The 20,741-nt window shown below is 38.8% G+C and overlaps 3 protein-coding genes across 7 annotated transcripts in view; 1 reads left to right on the forward strand and 2 right to left on the reverse strand.

The window, feature by feature from the left end:
- LOC123318477 (protein fem-1 homolog CG6966) overlaps positions 1-10,892 on the reverse strand; it is a 34,461-nt gene extending 23,569 nt beyond the window's left edge. The window contains exon 1 of one of the 2 annotated variants that reach the window (XM_044905105.1): positions 10,605-10,892. In XM_044905105.1, coding sequence (XP_044761040.1) covers positions 10,605-10,664 — 60 coding nt within the window. In that variant the 5' untranslated portion in view covers positions 10,665-10,892. Of the gene's footprint in view, positions 1-3,658; positions 3,798-10,604 lie in introns of those variants that run through there. The other variant, XM_044905107.1, reaches the window with a different exon arrangement.
- LOC123318476 (GPI ethanolamine phosphate transferase 1-like) lies at positions 5,831-8,561 on the reverse strand. The gene has a single exon (XM_044905104.1). The coding sequence runs from the start codon at positions 8,532-8,534 to the stop codon at positions 5,865-5,867; it is 2,670 nt and encodes an 889-aa protein (XP_044761039.1). The 5' UTR covers positions 8,535-8,561; the 3' UTR covers positions 5,831-5,864.
- Positions 10,893-18,513: 7,621 nt separating the features above from the next.
- The window catches only part of LOC123318776 (protein groucho), a 52,801-nt gene continuing 50,573 nt past the window's right edge, over positions 18,514-20,741 (forward strand). For 3 of the 4 annotated variants that reach the window (XM_044905511.1, XM_044905512.1, XM_044905515.1), the window contains exon 1: positions 18,514-18,659. In XM_044905511.1, the coding sequence (XP_044761446.1) occupies positions 18,618-18,659 (42 nt within the window). In that variant the 5' untranslated portion in view covers positions 18,514-18,617. The remainder of the gene's footprint in view (positions 18,660-20,741) is intronic. The other variant, XM_044905513.1, reaches the window with a different exon arrangement.

Genomic DNA, 20,741 nt, shown 5'->3' on the forward strand with positions numbered 1-20,741 from the left:
TAATCATCAAGTTAATACAGTCCACGAACACCAACACTCTGTTTAAAAAATCCACAGATGTGTAGTGTCACAGATTTAGCTGGTTATTCTGAAGGTAATTTTGTTTCTGCAGGGGTGGCACAGCTCATTTTGAAAAATTAAAATGGCAATATCTTTTTATCAGAGCCGAATCTAAAAACATGGTATAGGAAAAAAGAGTTTCTTTTAACCCTAAGAATCTACTGATAAAATATTTGTACGAGTCAAGGATTCGCCCTGTATACGTGTATTTACAATGAAAAGGTACATCACTGGTCTAAACTGTCTAAAACCGACACAAAACGAATTAGAATTAGCCGATAAGATATGAAAAAGTGACGTGGGTATATTTCTCGCAATGATATCGCCTTTTGCAAATCAGCATCGATAATGAAAAATCCCCATAGGAAACCAATTAGCCACGGATTTAACCGATATACGTGATATTTCACTCATGCTCGTTTTTCTCCATTGAAACCCGGCAAGAAGTGGATCGTACCACAGGTACAAAGTCCGGTACCATGCACATTTCCATCTAGTTAACCTATAGCGGCATGCTGTAAGGATGCAAATGAGTTTTTTCCACCATCGCGTCCGGGACAATCATTTTGTGCAATTTCGAACTTTGTTACCTCCGCGATTTATTACAGTAAACACTATTAATTTATTGGCGACGACGTGGGAGCGATAAAAATAAAGTTTTCAGTTGTTAGGTCATGGTTTTTGACGTCGAACATCGAAAATACAGCCTGGAAATGATAATGATGGGTATATAATAATTTATAAAGCAGGAGAGAGAGAAACCAAACAAAGTTTTAACTGAACCCAACTTTTTGGGAATTTTTCGACGGTCATTTTTCGAGTCGTTTATATTCCAGGAAAATTATCGTAGATCTAAACTTGATACATATTCTGAAAGAGCAATTCTCTATTGAATCATCAACTGTTTGGTTTACTAGAATCTAGAAAACAACTTCTATGCACTCCATATCTCAGGACAGTGATTGGACACTCTGATTTTTAGACAGAGGAGCAAATATGCCATTTTTGGGAAGGCCTGGACCCCTTGCTCATTTTTGACATCGAGATTTTCGAAATCGTTTTGTGCTAGGGTAATAACCTTGACTGATTGTTTCATTACGTAAGAAACCACAAGATTTGAAGCCAAGGCTAGTGAAGAAGCCACCCACTAGGCATTAGATCTCTTTGTGTGCACCATTTCGCAAAATTTATATATCTTCTCTCCCTTTGACACAAAATTAGACATCGTTTGACAGCATTTGTTGCCAACCTACCTACCAACCTAGTGACATCCACTGTCAAAGCATGGCCACAGTTTTTCATACCTTTCTTCTATGATAGTAACGTAATAGTTATAATTCTGATTTAGTTCTAGTTCAATTATTGATTTTTTAGTATTAATTCAATATTTGATTAAAGCAGAAACTGACTTTTGTTAAATCAGCAACGTTTTTCTTCTCGTCTTTCGTTTGACGCGTCAGTTACACAGAAAAACATGTCGAGCATGTATCGAATTCGATGCCCATCCAATATTATTTCTCTGTGCTCTCCGGCATGAACCACGGCACGAAACAGGTTTACCAACCTTCTAAAATCCCGAGAAAAAACCAATTTTCAAGTATCTCACGACCACAGAGCGATTCGTTGAACTTACTCCTATACCAATTGCGTTACCGACGTGTAATTACATAATAACTTTGATCGAGCGCTCTGGAATAGCCACAAGTGCCAACGCTAGTCGAAAAGTGGACATCTAGACTTTCGCACCGTCGAAAATCGATCAGGGGGAACCTTGAAAGGATCGTTCTGCCGACGAAATTCAATTTTTCTCCGAACTTGAAACGTTAAAAACAAGACTGCCCGCTCGCGTGACCTCTGTTGGAGGATCGCGGCGGTCATTTGAATAAAAATCAACGAATGTCGATGGCGATGATCAGATCGAGAAACCGGTGTGTTGTTCATCGTACTTGAGACGTGTCTTCCGCTTGTTCGTTCGTTTGAATTCTGGCCAACGAAAATCATCAGGGTTGATGGGAACTGATGAAGCTGTCGCTTTGAATATTTCCAATGACTTTTTGATGGTTGGAAAATATACTCTCAGAAATTCAAGATTTTTGACGTTTACCGAACGCAATATCTAATGTCAGTTGTCAGTTTGACAGAAGTGAGGTTAGCACCGATCACAGACAGGGGTGGGTAGTCGATTCAACACATCGATAGCGTTTACCAAACGCAAATCTAATGTCAGTTGTCAGTTTGACAGAAGTGAGGTTAGCACCGAAGACAGACAGGGGTGGGTAGTCGATTCAACTCATTGATAGCTAAGGGTAGTGTTTTTGGCCTATTAGTTGATAATATATTCCTGGAGCTTATTGATTACATAGTGAAAATGTGATTTTTTTGATTGAAAAACCGTAAATCGAATGTTCATAGTTCCTACCAATGTCATATGAGTACAAAATATCAACAAAGTAGAAAAACTACAAACAAAATATTTCCTTAAGGCCTAGAAGATAAATGATACATTTATTTTTTCATTACTTTTCTTTGTTTCTTTATGAATCAAGATATTGATCATATTTTGAACACACTTGAAGGAATATTTCTGATTTTATATTAAAATATAAAGTAATAAATGAAGGTTTTTTTTTACTGCACAACTTTAGTAAAACCAATTTTCAAGCAATAAAATTTCGAGAATGTGAAGATTGAGACAGATACAAAGTTAGAAAATTCGATGATCTACATTCAACAATGTAAAAATCCTTGCTACACTAAGGGACCTTGATAGTGACCCACTGTAATGAAATAAACATAACACAATCAAGGAAAGTGAGATAATAATTGGAGTGATACCAAAATAACTGGAACAAGAAACGAATTTTGTCCGACTTCCAAATATCCGATAGATATGAATAAATCTTAATTGCTGATTCGATGAAACGAACTAACCGGTTGTTTTATGTTTTTACGTTCCGATATGTTCTCAGAAATTTTCATTGAAACTCAATAATTGTAAAATCTATTAAAAAAATATAACTATTTAAAATTGAATTTCCCTGTTGAAAGAGCGATATAATAACTAAGAAAATTCTTTAGGATCCACCATGATATGTGACTACTGCGATAAAAAAATTTGTAAAATCTTTTTCGTAGTTTGTGAAAGTTCTGCAAACCATCAAAAAACTGATAGCGACGAAATAACTGAAGCATGTCGGACCACAAGTCTCCATCCAAGAATTTCTCTTTATAATTGAGATAACAATAAATTCCTCGAAATTTACGGAGGTTCATTAAACTCTGGAATGCGTAAAATTGAAAATTAATCATCTGCAAAGAATTTAAATCCGTTACATCCGTTTTCGAGAAATTTGTCGATAGCTATCTGAGATAACGTTTTATTTTCATTTCTCTTTCTATTTTGTCTCATGATTTGTTAATTTCTTTTTATTATTTCTTCATAGTTTATTTCCAAAAATGGAACTGAAGGCAGAAGGGTCGGACAAAATGGAAAAAAATCAATTCTGAATCAAATTTCTCAGACACAATGTTTTCCTTTCAACGTAGATAGATAGGCATATAAAATCAATGACGAACAGATACAAAACAATGCACTTACTCTATCACCCATTTGGATGCTGAAACCAAACCGTAAACCACAACTTCTTGTCGATACGCTTCTGGGAAAACTGTAAACAATTTCGCGAAGCCGACTGTGGACTCAATATGGGTCACTCGATAGGTTCCGTTGCATAATTTGTAGGCGATTTTCAATATTCAAACGATCGCAGCAAGGCCCTATGCAAATGGCCATTGTTTTCCTATTCCCCGATAGGCATCTCCGAAAAAATAGACGAACATCCTTGACAAGGAGACAGGACACATACGCAATAACCGCCTTATACGCGACGCAAAACAAATTGACGAACGGTAGGTGCGTAACTGACGGCCTTGGTTTGACATAAGAGGACTGTAGATTAATTCATCGAGGAAATGTCACTTTTGTCGTTTAGTCTGAAAAAAATCAGGCTTGGGAATGGAGGATAATAAATTGGCGAGTAGGCAGAACATTAAACAACTATATGATCTGTATTTGCCCTAGGCTATTGACGTTTGAGTCTGACATATGACATTTGAAAGAACGAAGACGCTTAATTAATCTGTGACTTCCAAAAACCATAAAAATGAACCAAAATCCCATAAATTATTTCGACATATCATTTGACGTTACCCTAAGGGGCTGACGAACCATCTGTAACATCTATGATCACAAGTCATTACATTGTACTAGTCGATATTGTCAATAGTAATCAATTTTTCATCGTACCGTACTTCCATGATATTCAGTGAATGAAAATCACAGAATATTAATCATATTGGATAAGGTTCTCTTATTCATGAGACGAATGAGTGAAGTATAGCACAGAATTTCTAAGCCATTCCATTATTCATAAGAATCCTCGATACCACCCATTCCGTTCAGATTCTAGTCGAAGATTCCTCGAAAAAAAATCATCTGCAAACTTTCCCTGTAATTCGAGGTGACATTCGTTACCTATAAGGGCGGTAGGATGAACTGTCACCATTCTCCCACTTCCATTGTTTCAGTGCAACGTCGACTTGATCATCAAAACTTCAAAGAACCGGGGGGATTCTTTGTTCGATGTCTGTAAATTCGCAGACTGATCGAACAATTTATGTCCGACGGAGGGGAAGACTCAGAGGAAAAATCGTAAAACCTACGGCGTATGAGTCACACTGGTAGACGCGGTAAATAGAGTGTCGTGTTCTTCACGACCCGCCTCTAGTTGATCAACGAATTCGTGTAGGTCTAATAAGCAGACTTCGAGGAATGGGGAAGTGTCCTGCAATATTGGTAACTCGATATGTCAGTGATATTACACTCAGTGACGTGGAAATGCTAATACAGGGTACCTATCCCAAATTGCTTGATTTTGGCTGTTTCTGGTACTTCCAGACTAGATAGGTGAAAAACAACTGGGCTCGATTTTCGTGAAAAGTCCATCAAAAATTATTGGCTACGGCAACTTCTCACATTTCAATATTGCTATTTAGTAATATCCCTAAACAGGGTGACTCTTTGACTCGTACAAATATTTTAACAGTATATTCGTGAGGTCAAAAGAAACACTTTTTTTTCATACAATTTTTTTCGATTAGGCCCTGATCTAGAAAGTTAGGAAGAAAAAAATGAACGGTGTAGTGCATTCTGTTCCCCCCTGGGTTTTCACACCAGCAGGGAAGAGCCAAAGTACAGAATTTTACGAATTTCACAGATACTTCTTAGTTTTTGAACCTCAAATTACTGGAAAACTGCGCATTATACGAGAAAATATGAAGAATACATTAATTTTACAAAACGTTCAAATATTCATTAGATAGCATCGAACTTAGTTTCAAGAGTTGGGTTCTTTGAAATTTTGGTATTTTTATGGTACGTTAGGGTCATAATGAGAAAACTGGAAGACGTGGCTAGTATCTTGTGTTCGAAAAAGATTCATCAAATAAATGAAAAATCATTTGAATGATTGATTTGAATGAAAAATGGTAAAGGAAAAAAGTGTTTCCTTTTACCTCAAGAATCTTCTGTTAAAACATTTGTACGAGTCAGAGACTCAGCCTGTATGTTCAGAGCTTCTGTGGTTGTGACCATAAAATTTGTTACATCACTGGAGAATGGCTCATGATTGAAGCTCGAATCAGAGTCTATCCCAACAAAAACAACCAGAGAATCTTCAAAAATAACTTTAATACAACACATTTTCAAACCTTCGTTAAAGCTACGTACAAAAAATCGAAGTACATCAAGTAGGCAGTTGGAATTTGCGCATCAGTTCCTCCAGCATTTCAAAGGAAGCCTCCACGCTCGTCAGCACGTAAGCCACGAAATACAAACACAGAATAACTATCGTGAAACACTCCACGACGATGAAATACGACAAACTCAACCCAATCTCGGCCCAAGAACCCTCGTTGGTCACGTTGAACATGAAATAGAAGACCATCACGTCCGAAATCAGGAGGATGATGCAGAAACATCTCGTCAGGTTCAACTTTCTCGCCAACACAACGTTCCTAAACACGCAGGTGGCGTATAAGAAAGGCAAGGTGAGCTTGAGGAAGATCAGCACGGCTATGGTGAAGGGACAGAAGGAGGAAAGAAGAAATTTGACCCACATAGGATCGAAGGAGTTCAACGTGGGTATGTTCCCGGGCCCAAAGTACCCGATGAAGATCAACGCCACCAGAATCAAGCTCTTCTGGAGATTCTCCAACATGTCCGCGTCTTCTACCGCCACCTTCTTCTCCATGTTCATCCACAGGATCAACTGAACGGCGTAGAACGACATAAAGATCAGTTCGTAACACATGGAGGTGATCAGATAAAACGGTATGAAGGCCGAGAAGACGGTGAAGAGCCTCAAGTTCTTCTCGGTCATCGAGAACGGTACCAGACAAATCGGTAGAAGGAACACCAACCAGGCGGTAGCTTTAACACCCGATGAAAACTCCGCGGCGTCTTGGTTGGATAGAACCATGACGAAGCCGACGTTCAAACAGATGTTCTGTATCAAAAAAATGATTTTCTGGGTGGTTGTAGCGTCTGGGCCGTCTCTGAGTCTGAACCATTTCTTGGTGAAAACGCAAAAGTTTAGATACTGCCACAGGACGTAGCCGATGACGAAATAGACCACGTGGAACTTGGTGACCATGACTGGGAGCAAAGGGAAGATGGAAAGGATCAAACATAAAACCATCCAAGAGAGGATGTGGACGCTATCGGTGTCGGCCTGGGATAAAAACATAGAACAAGACACTAAGACCATGACGATGGAGAAGCAGAAACGGTAATAGAAGGATATCACAGCGACCATAACGAACATGCCTGTGAGGGAGATCTGGATACATTCCAACAGGGAAATCTCCCCAAGTTCCCTGAATAAATAGGACAGTTTCTTACGTTTCCTAAGCAGCAAATGAAGCATGACGTTCGGGAAGAGGATGTAGAAGTAATAGGAGAAATTGAAGGACTGGGAGTAGCACAGCATAACGAGGAAGAAGCTGGACACCAAGAATATCCCACCTTGTATCCTTATCTCATTGGTTTCCAGCTTGGGTACGGCAAAATCCGGAACGAAGAAGGTGCACACGTACAGTATCCACAGGAAGAAACCCATGGAAACGGAAGAGATCAAGGTGACCATGAAATAATTATCGAAATACTCAATCTCCCGCACGATCTTATCGAACAACATCCTGGATTCGATGAGGGCTTCTTTCCTACCAGCCGTGGAATTCACGGATCTTTCCGCGATCTCAGAGATGGTCCTATTGAAATTCTCCGGAGTCAGATGGGATCTCCTGTGGAAAAACAGGAACTTGTTGTTCACTATGCGGTTCTGCTTCACCTCCAGTATCCTGTACAGTTGCTTCAGGTTGTTCAGCGACACTTCTACGGCCGCATCCTCGGATGTGTTCAAGTATTGGATTGGTACTCTCCCAAGAGAATTCACCGGGTAGTTCAGCCCTAAAATGGAGGATATGAGGGGTGCGATGTCAATCTGTTGAATGTCCACGCGGTCCTTGTTTCTTCGCACACCAGCCCCCCAGGCTATCACAGGTGTGAAGGTCTCGTGGTCGGATCCCGAACCGTGGGAACCCCAATCTGTCATACCGTGATCGGAGGTGAAGATAAACGCTGTCAAATTATCCGGGAAGGTCTTGTTGACCAAACCCTCGATCTTCTGCACCATCCTATCCACGTACCTGATGTTCCTGAAGTACTCTTCCGAATAGGGCTTCTTAGAATGCCCAGTCATGTCCAAACCTGACAAATGGAGGGAGAAAATGATGCCGGACTCCTGGAGAGCTCCCGTCTTCCCGGAATTCTTCAGCAACGACGTCATCTCCTTGAAAACCCACTCGTCCAGCACCTGGTGGTTCTCCCTCTTGTAATCCAGCAGTTCCGGCGGTGAAGCTAAGAGTTTCACGTTGTTCTGCGCGTTCTTGTTGAAGATGGAGGTGATCTCCTCCGTTCCTATCACCCAAGAGTTCCTGCTCTCGTTGAAGACCGTGTCGAAGTCGATGGGGAACTTCTTCCAGCTCTTGTAGACGGCGCTGGGGTCCTCGTAGATGCCTCCAAGGATGGCGACGTGGTTCGGTCGACTCTCCGTGGGTACCCGGGTATGGGAGACTCCCCAGGATCCCCTGGTCGTCCTGACGGAGGTGAGATACGTGGTGGAGTTCTGGTTGGAGTCGAAGACGGCCTGGGCTCTGAGTCCGTCGGCTATGAAGATCACCAGTCGCTTGGCAGGAGGGTAGTCTGTGGATTTGACGGGAGCCAGGCCTACTTCCAAGGGGCTCTTGAAATGGACGTCCATGATGGCTACGAGGAGGAGCAGGTGGACCGAGATCGCGGTCAACACCAAATTGACTATTTTCGATTTCTTGATCGGTTCCATTTGATGATTCATCGTGACGCGGGGTGACAGTCGTTGTCATTGTTCGGTATAAAGCCGTCTATGTCTGGATCGATGGGCATAGAGGGGATTTTGCGGAGAAATGTCATGTTCTGTGTTCGGAAGATGCGATTTGCCAATGAGGTGGGGATCACCATAGAGGTATATAATAATGTATGGGGAAAATCGAAATATATGTCGACAATAATGTCAAAAAAGTTTTGTGATCACCATAGATTCAATAAATATTAAGTTTGGTGATCACATTTGACAACAGAAAAACAAACAATGACAGAAAATGCCGTGAGTTTAAAGAATGTATAGACACAGATTACAGAAACGATTTTTTGTAATCTGTGGATATGGAATTCCTCGTGGAATTCTATGTCTTCTTGATCGTTTCCACTGTTGTCGAATTAACAAAAATTGGACCTGTTTGCACCAAAACGCACTTAGTGTTAAGTGATACTTAAAATGAACCCTTAACTTAAATTACGTTGCACCAACTGTTAAGTGACATTTAAATGGCTAAAGCTAGCCTTAAATTTAAGCGCTCCTGTAATGACCACTTGGGTATTTAAGGGCGGGATTCTAACCTAAAATAATTCGTTGAACTGGCTGCAGAACTTCCCATTTTTGATGGATTTTGAAAATTGAATGAATTCATTACTGAATACCAAGCCTTTTCTTTTGCCTTTATTGTAATGCCATCAGTCTTTTTTAATTTTCAATTGTGTCACAAATCATACTACAGTTAGCAAAAAACTCTTTTCTTCTGTTAAGAAGTTGAGTGCCCTTCGTAAATTACCACCACTTGCTTGGCTATCATTCACCGTATTCGTAAGGGCAATAAAGACATTTTCTTCATGTTCCTCTTCAACTTTAAAATAAATTCACACAAGACCTTACAAAAAAAGTGTTGTACTTATATAAACTCAAATATCTTTTATTTGACAATCATTATCATTATCAATGTTAATGCTAATTCAACAACAAAAAGTTGTTACTCTTTGATAATATTATAATAATATCCTTGACAACGACTGACAGGACAATAAAATTAGGTTAATGAAATGACAACGATCACCGGCCAACCAATAAAATGACTTTATTGGACTAGGATGAAGTTGCACCAAAATAAAAAACTGAAATATCACTAGATATAAAAACTTAAGGGCCCCTTACTTAAGATTCTGTTAAGCCACAGTCGTGCAACTGGAAATAAAATTAAGCGTCCCTTAACTTTAAACGAGGCTTAGTTAAGTACTCCTTTTAAAGGGGATTGGTGCAAACTGGCCTTACCAGGCTTTCTATTCTAAGTCACAAGCTTTTACATATTCGAATGTTTACTGTATTTTTTTCTAACTGAATTTGAGACGAATTCCTCACGTGTAGGATAACTGATGGGAAATGGTTTCCATAAATAATTTTAAATTCAATTTTGGTGGTATTCGACTTTGTTCAAGAAAAAATGATAAACCTCTTGACATCCCATTTTTAGACTGTCTCAATTATTTATGATTTGAGTTGAATCAGATTCCATAATTTTCGAATTAGTTGATGTTTCTTACATATCTTTCTTATAACGAATAAGAACTTGATATTTGGTATATTTGATATACTTTTTTTTTTTAATTTAAGAAAAATACCAAGTTTAAGTCGAAAGTTAATTCAAAAGAAAATTAAATATGAATGAAATAATTTTCTGGGTCTCAGATTTTCGAATTTCAACTTCTTGTAAAGATTCGAGCATAGCCTAAGTCAAACGGACATAAACAAAAACAGCTGTGATAATTAAAATGCATTCATTTAGTAACAAAAACGTAAACAAAGATCGACCAGAATACGCAGCGTTTCCAGGGATCAAAACCGGACGTCACCCCAGTGAGAAATTAGGTTACGTATCACGCAAATGCGTACAAAAATATAATTTTATCGCGATAATTCCTCTATTTTTATAGCATCACTCAGTTGACGTTCTCTCCCATGACCTAACTGCCAGTCTTCGCAGAAAAAATCCCCCAACGAAATCAACGAAAACTTCCAGGGGCACTGCCACCCAAATAAACATCGAGATTCACCTACCTTCAATCTATTCAGGTTGCCATCCCTGGCGGCGTTGTAAACAACACTCTTATAATCCATCTTTTATCGGCACTTGTCACACAGAACTAAACCGTTTCGAAAAAAATCTCTATTTTCCTGGGAGAAAAAAAAATCAGATTTCCATCGCTCTCAGCAAACCCCACACAGCTGATTCGCCTGATTCGATCTAGTCGCTGCTGCCGCCGTCAGCTGCTCACTGGACTCGGTGCTTACTGAAACTGTCAAAAGGCACGAAACGGGTTCTGCAGACTCGACGAAAATAAACATTCCCGCTTCAGGTACCAAGGACGACGAGTCGACGATGTAGCGTGCTCTATGGCAAACGAATACTTCTATTTGTGTTGCAATTGTTCGTACAATCCGTCAACAGATGGCGCTATTCAGTTCAACCTTTGAAACACAGATGGAGACAGTCGTATGTGACGTTTAGAAATGAACGTTGACGGTAATCCATAAATGGGCAAAATATTTTCTGTGATTTTACACTGTTTCGATGCTCAACCAGCAACCGAACTCTTTTTCTCCAGATAACATCGTTATGATGACAGTTGACAGTCTTTTTTTGGCCCCTCAGTTAGATAAAGTTGCGTTTTCGGTATTAATTCGAATCAAACCGGTTAACAATTCATTCTGCTCTTATCCCTTTATCATTCATAGTTCGTATATGTCTTGATCCTTGGATCATCAATGGTCAGAGCTTCGTTCATCCTAAATTCTTTTATTCCGTCAGTACTCTGCTTCTTCCCTTTCCAGGGATTCTTCTTTCTGGAAGAAGAATAAATATGATAGAAAATAGAGTTTGATTACCATTCAAGCGTCTATGGACACAAATTTATGGTCGAGAGTCATAGAATCGAAAAGATTATGTTCCATGAGTCTCTATAATTTGACCTACTGCAAGTGAATTCTTCACCCCTATGTCGCAATAAATGAATCGTTAAACCCTCTTATCTGTAGAAAGTCGACAACCCCCAGGATATTGAGAAAAAATTCCGCACAAATAATGATTTTATAAAACGTCATTGATCTGTTAGTCAATATTTTCAGTTGACTGATCACACCCGAGCGTATCTCTTGTGGGGCAGCCCTAACGTAATAAAACACTCCCCACACAGTTACTTGCCCGATTAAGATCGGATGTTGTTCCAGTCAGGACCGTACCCTGATTTTTCCAGGCACTAAAAATTATTAGAAAACTACCGACATCAAATTTTTTCTATTCTTCCGAAAGTGTTACACTACCCTGATTTTTCCAGGCACTAAAAATTATTAGAAAACTACCGACATCAAATTTTTTCTATTCTTCCGAAAGTGTTACACGTCCAAAAATTGTGAAGTCTTATCTCGAATCATATTGCAGTCCAAATTCACGGGATTTCATACAGGGTGAGTTTTTGACTCGTACAAATATTTTAACATTAGATTGTTGAGGTCAAAAGAAACACTTATTTCCTTTACCATTTTTTCCGAATCGGCTCGGTTTGAGAGATACAGGCTGTTGAAAAACCATTAAAAAATTATTTTTAGTTCTATCTCACAAACGTTTTATCGAATGAAATTAGTTTCGGAATATACTTTCAATTATTAGATTAATCTTTTTCGAGCACAGGATATCACCCACTAATTCCAGTTTTCTCATTATGACCATTAAGTACTATAAAAATACCAAAAATCCAAAGAATCTAACTCTTGAAACTAACTTTGACGTATTCTTCATATTTTCTCGTAAAATGCACCGTTTTCGAGTAATTTGATGTTCAAAAATTAAAAAGTATTTGCGACATTTGAAAAAATGTTGATTGGATACTTCGGCCGAATACAAGTCTTCTCTGCTGGTGTGAAAACCCGGGGGGGACAAAATGCCCTCCGCCGTTCATTTTTTCTTCCCAACTTTCCAGTGTCTACCTCTACTGTCATAATTTGATGTTCAAAAATTACAAAGAATCTGTGAAATTTGAAAAATTGGGTACTTAGATCTTATTCTCAAGGGAATATTGTTTCTCCATGGCCATATCTTTTTATAAGGGCCGAATCGGTTAAAATTGTATAGAAAAAAGTGTTTCCTTTTAAGCTCGAGAATCTACTGTTGAAATATTTGTATGAGCTTCTTCTCCCTGGCTTCTTCTGAACGTTGTTCACAAAATTGGCACCGTACATAGTTTGGAAAAAATTATATGTGTGGATCGGATGGACGAATCCACCTCTGGCATTTGGCATTTATATATTAGCGAATTGTGTGATTAGCAACGCAGCTGCTAAACATCTCATCCCCTGGGTAGCGTGCACTTCAGTTAACAGATGTAAACTAGGCCCTAGCCTTCGAGAGCGGCCACTGTTTGTCCCCCTATCCAATACCAACCCCTATTTTGTAGCAATAGCTTTGGGTGACTACCTACATCATCGGTACATTAACTTGAAACCACCGTCCCTAGAAATATGGTGACAAGTCGGACGTTTATTGGAATCGTCATTATTTCATCATAAATCTTCCACAGTCATAAACTTGCAATCACTTTTTTTGTTATTATTGGTGGATGCTTGAACATGTCTTTAGTTTGACGATAATTTTCATCTTTTATTTAAGATGCTTGAGATCGCTTTACAAAAGCTATCAGAGCTTGCGAGAGCTACAAATATTGCAGTATTTGGAGCTTTTAGTCAAAGTGGTGAATCAAGTATCGGCAGTCAGTGCAGAACAGCAATGTTACTCAAATAAGTTGACGATAAGTAAACGTACGGTCGACCTGAATAACGTAGTATTGGTAAACTGGACCAGCTCACACTACAGAAGATATTTTTGACGCCAGGAGATGTTTATCCACGACTGAAAACATCCTAATCTCATCCACACCAACAAAACATCCCTTTGATCTACCATCTAACCGTCGGAAAGCGTTCGGATGGATTCGCCAGTGCCGTCCACACCGAATCCAACGTATCCTAACCAATATTCACATCTTACCGAGCGTTTGTCCTCTGAAAAAACGAGAATCATACGTGTGCCTCCATCTACCAACGATTGATGACAGAAAAAACCGCGCCACGTCCACCTGTCAAATCAGGCCGCCGGGCGCGTACCCCGCGCCCTCCAAATTGGATATAAATCTCAATGCCGCCCGGATTTTTATACGCGAAAAGGCAAAGAGAGATGCAAATCAACATTTTCCGACATGCACTCAGCCCGTGACGTCAATAACGTTTTAAATTGGATTCCGGATTTATCAGCCGGGCGCACAATGGGAATACGGGCGCTATCGAATATGAAAAACGCCCCCCGTTGTCCCGTTGTACAGAATGATGTACCGGGGTTTGGTATTCGGAAGGTGAGACCTGGTTTTACGTTTGTTTTTACGCCACTGTCTCCATATCGTGCTTATTTGAGATTATACCTTAGCCCTCCTTTACACAGAAGTTGGAACTCGCAGAAAAAACAAATAAGAGCTGAAAGTGATACATATTCTGAAAGAGCAAGTCTTTTTATGAGAAATTTAAAAATTTCATTCATTTCCAACTATTTTTGACCTAAAATTTCAAATAGGGTAGATTGAAATATTTCATAATTCTAACCTGAAAGTTTGAACCCAGTTCAACTCAATATTGACAGTTAGAACTACTAATATATGTATTAGGCTTGTTCGTAGAGTGATTCACAACGGTTGTGAACTGTACAGAGCAAGCGCAAATGAATTTTCGCTACCCTAAAATGGAATTGCGCTTGCTCTGTACAGTTCACAACCATTGTGAACCAATCTACGAACAAGCCTATTGTGTCACCAGGAGTGACAGATGTTGAAGACGAAAAGAATTACGCGCTAGAGCTGTATCACATCTAGATTATACTCTTGAATCACTTTAAAACGCCTAAAACATCATGTATTTCCGTTGACAGGTGTGCCGCATTAAAATATCATTTTCTAGAGGCGATTTAATGGATTACTTTTCCCGAACTGTTACTTTTTCACGCATCGATCAGCGTAAGGTCGATAAAGTACAATGTGGTTCATTGTAATTTTCGAGATTGACCTTACGGCGATAATAAAAATGGGAGGAACTATAAGTTGGTGGATTAACCTGATTACGTGCCATTAAGGTTCGAATCGATGATGTTTGTTCGTCGTTTTATCGATTGTGTCAGCGGCAGTTTTTGTTGGACGATTCAAACGAGGATAGTGGCGATTTCTGGTCCTTCCGAGCCTGGATTCACCAATGTGTAGTTAATAGAAGGCGGAATCGCTATCGTACTGCGTAAAAATGCTGCAGGTGGAAGAGCAAGAGCTACCGTCGTACAAGATCGGCTAATGGGATATCGTTGAGCACTCTATCATGAGAACTCATTAATTCATTCATTGCTGTGTCCAGTTACCGAGAATAAATCTACAAAAAGACTCAAAAACAAAGCTATCGGTGCGATGAAACTTATAATTTCTTAGGGCTACTTGCGACTGTGTGCCCTCCTGTGACTGAAGAGACCCAACCTTGACCTACAGAACCTTCCACACTCAGGGCATGGATAGTCACCAACCAGATCTGGCCGCCGCTGTATTCTTGTCGAGTCTGCATTATAACTGTGGTCCAAAGACCTCCACTGTGACCTGTCTAACGCTAGTTGTTCCCAGTTATGATTGGCATTAACTGATTTTAGGGATTGATGCAGTATATCCTTAAACCGCTCATACTGGCCTTCTGGTTTCCGAGCTTCCTTTTGTGAATTCGCCATACAGAGCTATTTTGGGGAGTCTTGCGTCTTGCATCCTCAGAATGTGGCCGCTCCATCTGAGTCGGGCCCTCGTTACTTGAGTCTCAATTGCTATACAACTCGCGCGCTGCAAGACATCTGCATTTGAAACCTTGTGGAACCATCTGATGTGCTGTATTTGTCTTAGATGACGTTGTTGCGTTTGTTCAAGCTGTTTAATATGTCGCCTGTAGGGCGTCCAGCTTTCGCTTCCGTAAAGAAGCGTTCGGAGGACCACCGCTTTGTAAACAGCTGTCTTGGTCTTCAGATTGAGGTCGTGATTTTGAAACATTCTGTCCTTTAGCTTCCAGAATGCCTGTGATGCCGAATTGATACGGTTGTGTATTTCCCTGTCCAGGTTAGCCCTATTATTTATGAAGCTTCCCAAGTATTTGAACTGTTCGACCTGCTAGAGAGTTTCATTCTCCAGGCTGATATCTGTTTGAAGGCTTTCTGGCGAACTTACCAGGATTTTGATTTTGTCAAGATCGAGTCTAAGGCCCAAATCTTCGAATATCATCCTGAGAACTATAACACCCATAGATGGAGGAAGTGCATATTTAGTGATGAGTCCAGGTTTTGAATCGTTTGATCAACGTATAATGACTCTTTTGGGAGTGAATTCGGGAAGACAACTTTTTTTTCCGATCATTCATTCCGATTGACGTTGTCTTTGGCCTTCGCGTGGCGTCAACACCACCAACAAATTCTCCCATTTTTAACCGACGGCGTACAGGCTCATCGATCCGTGTTTTCTCACGAAAAATAGACGGGCGAAACCGCAACCGGGCCGGGAATAAAGTTTCGGCGGTTAAACAATCAAATTACCCTCTCTCGGCATCGTTTGGACGCTTTAATTAAATTGGCGACAAACTTCGAACTTTGCCAACTTCAGTTGCAGGCGACAATTTGCATAAAATCGGAATTTATGCGGATGACGCAACGAAAAATTACGATTCCGCTGATACGGTATCGTGAGAGTTCCGCCTCTATAGATGAATCGATCACAAAGATGTTTTTCACACGTGTCGATCGAAATTTGACAAAAATGACTTTAAATGATTCATTTCTAAGGCCCGTTTGCACCAATCCCCCTTAAGAGGAGTACTTAACTAAGCCTCGTTTTAAGTTAATGGACGCTTAATTTTATTCCCAGTTGCACGACTGTGGCTTAACAGAATCTTAAGTAAGGGGCCCTTAAGTTTTTATATATAGTGATATTTCAGTTTTTTATTTCGGTGCAACTTCATCCTAGTCCAATAAAGCCATTTCATTGGTTGGCCGGTTGCCGATGATCGTTGTCATTTCATTAACCTAACTTTATTGTCCTGTCAGTCAGTGTCAAGTATATTATTATAATATCATCAAAGAGTAACAACTTTTTGTTGTTGAATTAGCATTAATATTGATAATGATTGTCAAATAAAAGGTACCTCAGTTTATATAAGTACAACACTTTATTTGTAAGGTCTTGTGTGAATTTGTTTTACTAATGTTGAAGAGGAACGTGAAGAAAATGTCCTTATTGCCCTTGTTAGTACGAATACGGTGAATGATTGCCAAGCAAGTGGTGGTAATTTACGAAGGACACTCACATTCTCAACAGAAGAGTTTGTTGCTAACTATAGTATGATTTGTGACACCAAATTGAAAATTGAAAAACACTGATGGCATTACAATAAAGGCAAAAAAAAAGGCTTGGTATTCAGTAATGAATTCATTCAATTTTCAAAATCCATAAAAAATGGGAAGTTCTGCAGCCAGATCAACAAATTATTTTAGGTTAGAATCCCGGCCTTAAATACCTAAGTGGTCATTACAGGAGCGCTTGAATTTAAGGCTAGCTTCAGCCATTTAAATGTCACTTAACAGTTGGTGCAACGTAATTTAAGTTAAGGGTTCATTTTAAGGGACACTTAACACTAAGTGCGTTTGGTGCAAACGGGTCTAAACAATTCTTCCTGGTAGATTCATCAATACTGGTATTAAGTTCTCTATATGTCACTTAGTATGCTTATTTCCTGCATTATCATCTGTTTCTCGTTCGCTACTTTTCGAGGACAGGTTGCAATGAACAAATTCAGATCACAGTGAATAAACAACGTCCGTCTGGTATGAAACGTCTCGTATTTCTCGACCCTTCCGCGATGTTTTGGCTACATCCATCGCGAAGAATGGCCTTTTACAATTGCATTCCGAACGTAGGCCATATCGCGTCATTATTAATTTCGCGATTTAATGTGTTGGAACGTTCGAATGAACGGGTACTTTTCACATACTCCTCGCGGCAGCGTGTGGCTGTAAATCTTCGAAATTGGCGCTTTGGTTGAAAGCCATCTTTGAAAACGTTCACCGTCAACATCGATTCGAATTTTTAGGGTCGAATGTTCGTTTTTTAACAATACGGGATAGAAAATTGACTTTTTCTAGGTTATAATGGAAGTTTTGAAACGAGTGGTGAACAATTTTTATCCAAAATCGACCCATAAACAAAAATCCATGTTGTGTGTTTGTTATTCATTTTGTTTGTATGTTTGTCTTTCCATAACTTCGGAACCGGATGTCAAATTTTGATCGGAATTTCATTACAGCGCAGAGAATTCATTCGAAAAGGTTTTTACGTGGAATTTATTCACAGTATATTTTTGAGGTCCAAAAAAAAACACTTTTTTCCCTTACCATTTTTCCAAATGTTCGAAAATTCAAAATTTCGAAAAATTGGGTACTTTGACCGAGTGCAACTGTTTTTAAAAGATCCACAGTTGTGTAATGTCACAGATTTAGCTACTTATTCTGATCGTTCGATTGTCTTTTGCAGCCAATGTGCCATGCGAAGTGAAATTTAAATTTGATTGAGAAAAATATGTTCTTTTTTTCATTTCTGAGAACAATATTTTTCAACAGATCCAGAAAATAAAGATTTTGAAATAAATCTCAATATTTTTAGTTCTGTCCAGATAATCTGGGAAGTGTTGTAGCCAAAATATAAACAAGTCGATTTATCTTGAAAAATTCGACATATAAAACAAACTTTTATATTATTTTGTATTTTTGTAAGAATTTTTTGTTCGTCCTCTTGTCCTGAAGAATTATTTTCGTATCATAACGACGCTGATGTCGATCAGTTTATCGTCGTCTACAAGCTAGTGTGTATTTCACTTCTAACATATGCTCTATTAATTTTAATCTCGATATTATATTCGAATGTTTGTTTCAATCTGTTCAGTTCTGTTTATTCGTACCGAACGTTTTTTATAATGATTGCGAATTATGGTGAAATGCGGGAAGGTTGGTATCAGGTAGGAATAAACATTTTCAATTGTTATTTGTCGCTTTTCATCGTCAGACACTTGGAATTTTCGGAAATTTCGAGGTTCTGACTCATCGTTGAACTATATAGGCTGGAATTTATTTCAATGTGTACCAACCGACACAAAACAAAACTGACAAAGCAATAAAAGTACGAGAGTTTTCATAAACTTCCATCTCGATTATCAGATCGTTTTCTCAGCTATCGTCCGCCATTTTGGAGCCGCCATCTTGAATTTCGTTAACGAATTCATAATCTCTCAGATGAACAATTCCCTATACAGGGTGAGAAAATATGAAGAACACTTTTATTCTACAAAACGTTTAAATACTCATTAGACAGCATCCAACTTAGTTTCAACAGTTGGGTTCTTTGAATTTTTGGTATTTTCATGGTACGTAGACCCCAAGAATCTACTGTTAGAATATTTGTTGGAGTCGAAGACTCACCGTGTATACCATGTTCCATTAAAGTCGAAAAAAATTGAATTCGTAACCGATTCTAATAAACAAAAACTGCTCGGCAGAGTTACTCCTTCTGTATATTTCTGATTATAAAATGTCCTCCTATCTCCACCTACATTTCTTTAAATAATGATAAACTGATCGTCTTCGAAGACCAGTGGAAGGTTCTATTTTATTCAACTAGTCAAATCTTGAACCGTATCGGCGTGAATCTATTTCTGTCGACAGTTTAACCGGTAATATTATTTGATTCATCATTATATTTACTCAAATGCCATGTATTTGTGCTCAAAATGATTTTATATTGATGGCTGAGTAAATATTTGACGGAAAAAATGTTTGTGTGCTATGTACCTTTCAAACATTTACCCAGTTCTTAGGAAAAATAAACAGAACGTGATCGATATAGAATTCTTAACAACTGAAGTCGCTCGGATCGTTTTGGGGAAAAAACGTTAAAGGTCAGATTAAAACTGGATGATTCTTATTTTATTCTCTTTTATATTTCTGCGAACAGTTTCATAACCAGCTTTTAGGGTCAGTACTCATCAGTTATTTGGAAATTTATTCTATAGATAGGGATAGAGAAGCGAAAAAATAAATAATAAATGGGGTGTCCCATTTGAAATACCGAAGTTTGTAGTATTTTTTCGAATAAGCGGCAACGTCTTAACATAGAAAATATTTTAGTCAGGTAGACCCGTTCTCCGTAACCGTCTAATAGGCCACCCAACGTGAGACACCCTGTATACATATGTATCCTTCTCTGTGAAGTATGTTCCGTAGATACGAGATCGAGAAAATGTAAAAACGAGTCCTCAGTAAAACCGCAACATTTCCAGAATTCATGCACCCATAAAATCAGGAGGACGTATAATATTTTACGATTGGTAATAATGTTTACGAATAAATTTATTGTGTATTGAAACACGAATAATACCCGCGCCATTTCATGGGGCACTGATATAATACATTTCGTACGGAATGTAATGATGTAATGCTGTGCATACTACTACATCGTCGAATTTTTCAGAGACGGACCGACTCTCTGATAAAAGTCGGGACTTTTTCTGAAGGATTCTCTAAAACTCAGGTACTTTTGAATTGAACATCAAATTATAACACTGGAAAGTTAGGAAGGAAAATGAACGGTGTAGTGCATTCTGCTCCCCCTGGGTTTTCACACCAGCAGGGAAGAGCCAAAGTACAGAATTTTTCAAATTTCACAGATACTTTTTAATTTTTGAACATCAAGTTACTCGAAAACGGCGCATCATACGAGAAAATATGAAGAATACTTTTATTTCACAAAACGTTCAAATATTCATTAAATAGCGTCCAACTCAGGTTCAAGAGTTGGGTTCTTTGAATTTTTGGTATTTTTATGGTGCGTAATTGTCATAATGAGAAAACTGAAAGACGTGGGTGATATCTTGTGTTCGAAAAAGATTCATCAAATAAATGAAAAACTATATTCCGAAATTCATTTCATTGGATAAAATTGTTCGTGAGGTAGACCTAAAATAACATTTTTTATGGTAATTTAACAGCCTGCATCTGTTAACCTCAAGAATCTACAAACCGACAAAATATTTTGGAATTTTTCG

The sequence above is a fragment of the Coccinella septempunctata genome, chromosome 8 (genome assembly GCF_907165205.1).
Source record: "Coccinella septempunctata chromosome 8, icCocSept1.1, whole genome shotgun sequence".
NCBI lineage: Eukaryota > Metazoa > Arthropoda > Insecta > Coleoptera > Coccinellidae > Coccinella > Coccinella septempunctata.